Here is a 10,000-nt window from a genome sequence, read left to right as displayed (position 1 = left end):
ATGGTATACCGTCCTGGACTGGACGCACCAAGAAGGTTAGAGCGCAAGTGACTTCCCTTCTACCGGTATTATCATTATCATTACTATTTTTATCATTACTATTAATGTAATTATTATGACCCTTACCTGTTCTCACCCACATTCGATTGGTAATGTTACACTTGATTGGCGGCGGTCCAGCAGCAGCGGTGGTTGTGGAGAGGACAGTAGTGGTGGTCAGCCGGGGCGGGACAGTCCTGGGAGTCTGCATGGTCAAGGTCCTCGCTGGTGGCCGCACCGGAGGTGACGTCCTGGGTGACAGGGTAGTCGTGGTGGTGGGGCTTGTGGTGGTGGTGGTGGTTGGTGGTTCTGTGGTGGTGGTAGTTGTTGTGGTGGTTGTAGCCAGGGTGGTGGTGGTGGTGGTGGTAGTGGTGGTAGTTGTCGGTGGTGCTTCAGTGGTTGGAGCCATGGTGGTGGTGGTGGTGGGGGTGAGTGGTGTAAAGGACCTCTGGGTGGATGATGCTGCGTGTGAAGAGGACGTGGCGGGGGACGGTGGGGACTGTGGGGAGTTTGTGCTCTTCGTCCGGGGTGGGAGTACCACCATGGAGGAGTTGTCTTTGGAGGAGAAGGCGCCGGCCTCTCTGCTGGATGTGAGGAAGTCGTCCATTGTTGCTCGTTCCTCTGTAATTAGAAAATGAGTCACATCCATTTCAACAAGAGGATGGCTACTGGTTGTAGATTCAGGTGAAGGGGAATATGGTCTCAATGCTGGTGAAGATGAAGACGAGAGTGATGATGATGATGATGATGATGATGATGATGGTGCTGGAGATGATGATGATAGTGCTGGTGATGATGATGATGGTGTCATTGGAGTTGCTGGTGGTGGTGATGATGATGATGATGATGGTGTCATTGGAGTTGCTGGTGGTGATGATGATGACGGCAACGGTGATGGTGCTAGTGCTGGTGATGATGATGATGATGATGATGATGATGATGATGATGATAATGATGGTGGTGGTGGTGGTCGTGATGATGACGATGATGATGGTGATGATGATGATGGTGCTGGTGATGATGATGATGATGGTGATGATGATGATGGTGCTGGTGAAGATGATGATGATGATAACTGTGATGATGATGATGATGATGATGATGATGATGATGGCAATGACAATAATGGTGGTGTTTGTGATGATGGTGTTGAGGATGATGATGGTGATGTTGGTAATGATTGTTTTAGTGACAAAAACTGGGATAACGATGGAATTGATGAAGGTGATGGTGATGGGGATGGCAATGATGATGTGTGTACCGTGGGTACAAAAGGTGCTGTTAATGCAAAAGGGGATGACGAGGGGGAGGATAAGGATGATGATGAGGAGGAGGAGGAGGAGGAGGAGGAGGGGGAGGGTGATGATGATGAGGAAGAGGAAGAGGAGGAGGACAAAACAAATTGGGCAGAAGGCAATGGTACTGTTATATACTGTGATAAAGCTGATGACAGTGATGATTCTGTGACAGAAGGTGCTGATGTTGCTACAAGTATCAGTGAAACTGTAGATGATGGTGCCTGTGGTGGTAGTACTGATGATGACAGAGCTGGTGATTGTGTTCCAAGTGATTGAGATTTGAGGGAAAATGCTAATGAAAATGGTGGAGGTGGTGATGCTGATGGTTGTGATAATAAAGTAGTTGGTGACAGAGACAATGACGCTGATGCTGATGATGCTGATGATGATGATGGTGATGATGACAATGACGATGGCATTGGTGCGAAAAAGGGCAATTCTGATGAGGATGAGGATGGTGGTGGTGGCAAAAGTGATGATGTTGGTTTTAATGTCATAGGTGAGTGTGATATGTAGAGCTCTGAAACTGGTGGAGCTTGTGGTGATGTTGACAAAGATGACGTTGGAAAATACGCTGGTGTTGGTGTCAGTGCAGTGGGTGATTGGGAGATGGGGGAAATCGGCACTGAGGCGGAAGATGCCAATGACGATGATGATATTGATATTGATTGCAATGACGACGATGCTGATGATGATGATGATAATGATGATGATGATGATGATGATGATGATGATGATGATGATGATGATGATGATGATGATATCGACAACATTCTACTGGCTAATGTGTGGCTGGAGCTGGTCAGTGATAGGCTGTTGCTGTATCCTGGGGGGGATAAAGTATATCCCACTGCATTGCTTTCTACCGCTGCAGATGAAACAGTCTGATATCGCCCTCCTGCAGACATTAGGCCAGAATCAGGTCTCTGATCTGAAACTGCAGGCTTTGAGGATGGGGAGCTTACAGACAACAATGTCCCTACATTCTGCAATTTGGTTATTGCTGAGATAAAGGGAGAAACAGTGCTGCTAAGTGGTGCATTACCAGTTACATACATTACTGTGCTGGCTTTAGGTTGCAGCTGTGAAGCATTGCTGTTCTCCACTCTGCTTTTTTCAAACATGGCCAGCCTGTGGGTTACTGGTGGTTCCTCCATCAGGGCTTCTTCTATTGAGATAGCTGGTGGCATGTGTGATTCATCTTTATTGCTACGAGTCCCTAAAAGCATCATAGCCTGAGGCTGTGTTGCAGTGGAGCCATCACCGGCTCTAGATCTAAATGGCCGTTCACTAACAGGTAAAGGAGAAGAGCTGTGTCCTGCTGGTACCTGGGTCGCCCTCAGCCTGTCAGAACCCCGAGGCGAAGAAGTAACCTCACTACTGCTGGGGCCAATATACTTTTTCTGTGTAAAAGTATCTTTTAATAGGTGAGGCGACGAGGTGGCCAAATACTCAAATATACTTAGGAAATTAGATACATTGTTGTTTATTGAGTTAGTGCTGCTCTCATATGCCTGCTGCTGTTCTGTTGTGGACACAGACGGTGCCGCTTGTTTAGTGGTGTGTGTTTCATCCTCGGCTTCTGCAGAGGCTGCGTGCGAGGGGGAGCTATCTGAAACATCAGAGCGAGGGGTCAGCGTTTGATTTGTGGTTAGCATGCTGGAATCTCCCTCGGACGTGTATTTGCTTGACCTCGCTGTGTCCTCTAGCGTGTTCGAGTCCATTACATTGATTATGTCTCTGTGGTAACTCTTCTCTGTGCCGCCCGATACTACTGGCAGTGATAGGGATGGGGGGGACCGCCTCGATCTCTCTGCCCACTCAGTGCGGGGGCTGTGGACGGGAGGCAAGGTTACATAAAAGACCCCAGCTAGGTCAGAAGAACCTGCCTGAACAACAGTAGTGCTTAGCGCAATCTCCGGCGCCTGTGTGATAGCAGTGGAAAAAGCACCCTCAACCTGCCTCAGTTCATCTTCAGAGGAGAAGACGCGACTAATGAGTGTTCGCCCCTTCTCCTCACGACGTGTCGACAAGACAGTCGAAAGGAAAGGTGAGAGTGAGGAAAGAAGGCGGCGAGCTGACTTCTCCGCGGTGCTGTCTGCGGGAAGAGGCCACGTCACATGCAGTGATGGCAATTTGGCTGAGGCCCCCGCTGAGGGATTCGTTTCGTAATGCGCAGAGACAGTGCTGCTGTCAGAAGGCAAGAACGAGAGGCCCTCAGATCTGCCGAGGGGTGCTGCCGCTGCCGCTGCCTTTGCTGCTGCTGCTGTGCTGGAGATCATGTCGGGATAACTTCCGGTCCGAGGCGACTGTCTAGACACTCTTACACTTCCTGTTGTTGTTGTTGTTATTGCTGTTAAATACTTATTTGCTCCTTTAACTGTACTGAATACTACACCACGATTTGATAATGTGCTCTGATCTGCGAGATCATGTGGTGGTGGGGGCTGTGAATGTGAAATGAAGCGTGTCAAATCACTACGCCTTAAGAGCTCTGCTGAGGTCGGCGGCACTACGCTTTTGATTCCGACAGCATTGATGTCGGCTGCTGGCCTATCAGAGCTCAAGTGCACAGTCAAAGCATTGACACTGACCACATCTGACAGTGTGATGGCTGGAAGTGTAACATCAGGGGACGGATGCACACTGGCCTTGTCCCCTAGGGTGCTCAGTGGGTGGTACGCCGACCCAGGGGAAGTGGAGCCGGTCGCGGAGGGGACGTGACTGTGGGTGGCTAACGAGATCAGCCCCTGGGGCGCTGAGGTGGAGACCCTGTTGCCTGCTGTGTGAAGGATATCTAGAGCAGCGGCGGTAGTGGGAAATGACATTGATGTGATGTCAGAGGTCAGAGTAGAGGTCACTGAGCTGCCAGTTAAGGTCATTAAGGAAGTGGGAGTTGGTCTGTCCTTGTCTGTCACCTTGTCTGTCAAGGGAGAGACACCGAGAGGACTGCTGCTGAAGATTTTAAAGCTGGTTGGGCTTAGTGAGCTAACTGTTTTCTCTGAACCACTAGTGTCCTTCCCTATTTTAGTCATAGACACAGAACCACTAGTGTCCTTCCCTATTTTAGTCATAGACACAGTGTCTGAGCTGCCAGTTAAAGTCTTCAATGAAGTGGGAGTTTGTTTGTCCTTGTCTGTCGCCTTGTCTGTCAGGGGAGATACACTGAGATGACTGTTGCTGAGGGTTTGAAGGCTGGCTGGTCTTAGTGGGTTATAGCTGAATATTTTCTCGACTGCATTTGTGAAGGCATTTGTTTTATTAATAGACCACATATTTGAGCCACCAGGTAATGCTGTAAGTGAAGCTGGAGTGGGTCTGTCCTTGTCTCTCACCTTGTCTGTCACAGGAGAGACACTGAGAGGACTGTTGCTGAGGGATTTCAGGCTGGTTGGTCTGAGTGGGCTAAATATTTTCTCCGAGACACTGTTGTACTCACTTCTCTTAATCATAGACATAATATCTGAGCCTAAAGTCATTAAGGAAGTGGGAGTTTGTCTGTCTTTGTCTGTCACCTCATCTGTCACAGGAGAGACACTGAGAGCACTTTTGTGGACGGTTTTAAGGCTGATCGGTTTAAATGGGTTAGAACTAAATATTTTCTCAAAGGCACTGGTGTACCCACCTCTTTTATTTATAGACACAATATTTGAGACACGGGAAATGGTTGTTAGTTTGGCTGGAGTTGGCTCCTTGTCTGTCGCATAAGGGACAAGGAGAGGGCTGTGGCTGAAGGCCTTAAGGCTGGTTGAAAGTAGTGGGTTGGTGCTAGATACTTTCTCAAAGGTGTAGTCACTTCTTTTATTGGTATAGATAACATCTGAGTTATAGAAATTGGTAGTACTCATTGTACCAGGAGAAACACTTATTTTGCCTGTTGCTGTTGCTGAAAGAATGACTACAGAAGCCGTTTCTGCTAGTTGCACTGTTCTAACCTTATCGCTAAAGATGTTTGATGGCGTATTTAAAGAAATATATGGGGCTGCAGTCATCGCTTTTGTATCTCTTGAGGCAGCTGTTGTGTGCAAAGCAGCATCTGGAGTGGCTTCCTTGTAACTGTGAGTCTGTGTCGCAGAGCCAGCCCCAGTGGTCGGAAAAACGCTCTCTCTGGACGCAGAGGGAGGTGTCATTAGTCTGTTTATTAGTTGTTCTGTTACTACACTGGACGATGAAAATGTAAATAACCCATCAGCATATGTTTTCATACGAGTCCGACCGCCGGTTGATTGCTGGACAGTTGGCGGCGTGTTTGAGGCGGAATTAACAGCTTTAACGAGACCTGCATTTGGCTCGGTGCCACTGCTACCGACACCCCCACCACCCGCCTTTGTAGAGAGAGTCAAAGCCACTTTTACTGCTACAGATGGCCTGGACCTCTCCTGGGCCTGGTGTGCGGCTGACGACAAAACGAATGAGGATGAAGCTGGGACCACTTCCACAGTCTTGTTGTGTTTGATCGACACTGTAATAAATGGCGCTTTTGGAGTGGTGTGGATATCAGTCGTGTATTCTGAACTAGTTTGACCTTTTGTTGAAGTTTGCCGCATATGCAAGGCAGTGCTAAAGATCGGATAGCGGATAGTGTTTTGGACTGGGCCTGCCAATGATTTTGTGCTTGTGCTGCTTACAGCACTGCCAATTGAGTCGACTGGACTCGCTGTAAGTAAAGCAGGAGCAGGATGATGTGTTGCGGCAGCGGTCACTTCATACGGCTCAAAATTCTCATTTGCAAGTTTGCTGTTGTTAATTTCCCCCGGTGCATCATTCGTCTCTCCTTCTGCGTTGTGAAATGAGCTGGATGTAACTAACGCAGCATACAATGAGAAAGGAGAGAGAGCCAACTGCTCATTTGTGACACGTCTTTGGGGAGCGCTCCTCACAGAAGCGGCATTAACCCATCCTTTGTCTGCTGTAACAAGGTCTGGGCTGTTTGTAGTGAGGCGGAGAAGTGGAGGAGGGGTAGGAGGAGGATGTGATGTTGCTGGTGCCTCTGTGCTCTGTGGCTGTCCTGATCTGAGAATAGAGCCACTACTATTGCCACTACTGCTGTTACTGTTGCTACTATCTGAGAGACATCGGCTGTGTGACATGACGTGAGGAGTGGAGAGCCTCGTGGGAGGGGGAGAGACAAATTGGGGTAAATGATTGTGCGAGTGTGTGCTCTGTGACACTGGGAATGATGGCCTTGCTGCTCCTTCTTCTTCCAATGGCTCTGCTGCTGCTGCTGCTCTCGTCGCTGATGGCCGTGATTTGGCTAATGACGGTAATGATGATGATGACGGGCGTAATGACTCCGGTGGCAAGGGTGACGATGAAATGTGCATCGGTGTCACTGGCCTGCTGTAGGGGGAGGAAGAAAATTCTGGTACTAGTGGGGCTATGGACAGAGCTACAGTCTCAGACTGAGTTTGAGATCGCATTATAATGTGAGCGCTGGGTTCAGACTGAGCTGGGGAAGATGGGATTATGGCATTCGAGATTGACTCAGATTTAGTTGGATATGATGTTATAGTCTGAGAGGGGGTGTCAGGTTGAGCTGGAGATGGTGTTATTGTTTGAGCGATGGGATGAGACTGAACTGAGGGAGATGGGGTTATCGTGTTAGAGCGGTGCTCAGACTGACCTGGTGGTGGGGTTATGGAGGGAGTTAGAAATGCAGATTGAGCAGCAGGTGGTGTTGTGGTGGGATGGATGGTGCTAGGTTGGGATGGATATGGCGTTGTGGTTTTAGAGATAGTGTTAGGCTGATCTGAATATGGCGTAATGGTTTTAGAGACAGCGTTAGGCTGAGCTGGATTTGGCGTTATGATGTGATGAAAGCGGGATTCAGACCGAGATGGCTTCATGGTGTGCAAAATTATGTCAGACCGCACTGGAGATGGCGTTATGGTTGGTATGGTTTGAGAGGTGGAATTAAACTCAGCTGGAGATGTCGTTACGGTGTGAGAGAAGGACTCAGATGGCACCACTGGCATGCTGTGGTGGTTGAAGACAAAGACTGGCATTGGGGTTACAGAGAGAGTTACGGTCTCAGGCTGAGTTTGAGATCGCATAATAACGTGAGAGATGGTCTGAGCTGGAGACGGGGTTATGGTTGGAGAGACGGCTTTTATGGAGTGAGCGATGGGTTCAGAGTGAGCTGGGGTTATGGTGTTAGAGGTGTGCACAGACTGACCTGGTAGTTTGGCTATAGAGAGAGTTACGGGCTCAGCTTGAGCTGAAGATGGAATTGAGGTTTTAGATAAGAGATCAGATTGAGGTGGAGATGGAAATAAAGTTTTAGATATGGGATCAGACTGAGAAGATGGAATTGAGGTTGTAGATAAGAGATCAGATTGAGGTGGAGATGGAAATAAAGTTTTAGATATGGGATCAGACTGTGCCTGAGATGATGTTATGGTGTGAGAGGCCAGTTCAGCCACAGTCACTGGTCTATTGGAGGGGCTGAAAGCATAGCCTGGTAGTGGGTTCACGGAGGGAGCTACCGTCACTGATTGAGCTTGAGATTGTGCTGTGATGTGAGAGGTAGACTCAGAGTGAGTTTGAGATGTAATTGTGGTGTGAGAGCTGAACTCGGACTGAGTGGGAGATGGCATCATGGTTTGAGAGATGGTGTTAGACTGAGCAGGAGATCGAATTATGGTGTGAGAGACAAACTTGGACGGAGCTAGGTGTAGTGGAGATGATGTTGTGGAGGGAGAGATGTGCTGAGACTGAGACTGAGCTGGAGGTGGAGCTGAGCTGTTAGATAAGGGTTCGGACTGAGATGGAGATGGTGATGTTAGGGTTTGAGAGATGGTGTTAGACTGAACAGGAGACAGAATTATGGCGTGAGAGACGAAGGGAGATGGTGTTGTGAAGGTCGAGATGGGCTGAGACTGAGACTGAGCTAAGAAAGATGGAGTTGAGGTTTTAGATAAGGACAGAGACTGAGCTGCAGATGCTGTTATGGTGTGAGACATGGGGTCAGCTGAGGATGGCGTCACAGGGTGAGAGTTAAGCTCAGACTGTACTGGAGATGATGGCGTTATGCCTGTGTGAGAGATGGGCTCAGACTCGGCTAGAGATGGATTTATGATGTTAGAGATAGACTCAGGATGAGCTAGAGATGGATTTAGGATGTTAGAGATAGACTCCGGATGAGCTGGAGATGATGCTATGGTCTGAGAGATGGGCTGAGACATTATCTTTGGCTGCCTGTTGGAGGTGAAAGCAAAACCTAGGAGTGAGGTTATGGCTGGTGTTACAGGCTCGATATGAGTTGGAGATTGAGTAGTGGAGTGAGAGGTGGACAGCCCAGACTGGACTGGAGATGATGATGTTATAGAGTGAGAGATGTGCTCTGATTGAGTTTGGGATGGAGTTATGGAGAGAGAACCAGACTGAGACCGAACGGGAGATGGTGTTATGATGTTAGACTGAGCTGGGGGCATGCTGAGGTCAGAGGTCAAACCTGGACTGAAGGAATAGTTTCCAATGGGCCCAAGGATCGAGGACGAAGGAGAAGATGACGACGACGACGATGACGATGATGAGGAAGAAATGAAGGATGGCTCGGCCCGTTCGATCAGCTCGTCGTCGGGCCAGTGGGTGGTCCGGTTGTTGGTTCTGCCTCCCGAGGGACCCGACGGGGAGGTTCTAGGTGCCAGAAGGTTTTGTGGTCTTCGTGCCGCGTTAGCCAGCAGGGTGAAGAGGGAGGAGAGCGCCGGCTGCTGTCTCGTTGTGCCCCTCGACAGGCTCGAGGGATCCGATTGGACAACGGACACGGACTCCTCCTGCTCCTCCTCCTCCAGCATCATGAAGCTAGGCAGCAGGTCAGGGGGCGTCACCATGGTAACTGGATCCTGAGGAGAGGCCGAAGACCCCGACGTCTCGATGTTTGAGTCATCTGAAAGAGCAGATAAAAGCAGGATATTTTTTTTAATGCGCTTTCACACCTGTATTATTCAGACAGGATAGCTACAGAGAGACAGGAAATGAGTGGGGAGAGAGATGGGTAAGGATCAGGATATGAATCGGTCCGTAGTGTAATAGTACCTTACCTTAGCCCACTGAACCACGGTGCTCCCAAAAACAGGGGATTTTATGATGCTTATGCTATTTTCATGCTTTTATTATGCTTTGCTATACATTCATTCTTGTTTTTTATTTTACCATATGTTTTATCTTAATGCTTTAATTTTTCTTTGACTCTAATTTCTTTCTTTCTTTCTTGTTTCTTTTCTTATTGCATTAGTTTTTTTGTGAAGCACATTGAGTTGCACCTGTGTATGAAATGCGCTATACAAATTAACTTGCCTTGCCTTGCCTATAGGCATAGGCAGCTATGTAGTCTTTACGTCTAAGAAATTCTGTTGAGCAGTTCAGTCAATTTAAACTGCCATTTTTACTGTCTGAATTCAGTTTCTTTGAACAAAGGAAGGCAATCATAATAACAGCCCAGAGGCAGCTGAAAATATATGCTGATTTTTTTCGCCTCTCTTTTGCTCCCATCAATGGAAATGCTGATGTCTTCACCAAATTGCAGAGTGAAGACAAAAAAAGATACAGGGACTGTGCTGCTGAGTTATGTAAGGGCATTCAAGGTGTATTTTGGGCTAGAATTTCACTGAACCGCTGAGCCACTGAAAAGTCACAATTACATTGCTTTTTTGTCTCTGAGT

The 10,000-nt window shown here is 48.2% G+C and overlaps 1 protein-coding gene across 1 annotated transcript in view; it reads right to left on the bottom strand.

The window, feature by feature from the left end:
• The window catches only part of LOC134438658 (UPF0606 protein KIAA1549L-like), a 94,900-nt gene that overhangs the window by 75,299 nt on the left and 9,601 nt on the right, over positions 1-10,000 (bottom strand). The window contains exons 2-5 of the mRNA XM_063188271.1: positions 8,791-9,225; positions 7,277-7,335; positions 6,509-6,677; positions 127-660 (exon numbers count right to left, since the gene is read on the bottom strand). Coding sequence (XP_063044341.1) covers positions 127-660; positions 6,509-6,677; positions 7,277-7,335; positions 8,791-9,225 — 1,197 coding nt within the window. The remainder of the gene's footprint in view (positions 1-126; positions 661-6,508; positions 6,678-7,276; positions 7,336-8,790; positions 9,226-10,000) is intronic.

Source organism: Engraulis encrasicolus, chromosome 22 (genome assembly GCF_034702125.1).
Source record: "Engraulis encrasicolus isolate BLACKSEA-1 chromosome 22, IST_EnEncr_1.0, whole genome shotgun sequence".
NCBI classification, from domain to species: domain Eukaryota; kingdom Metazoa; phylum Chordata; class Actinopteri; order Clupeiformes; family Engraulidae; genus Engraulis; species Engraulis encrasicolus.
The sequence above is the reverse complement of the archived record's forward strand: the minus strand, read 5'-3'. Positions and strand labels throughout refer to the sequence as shown.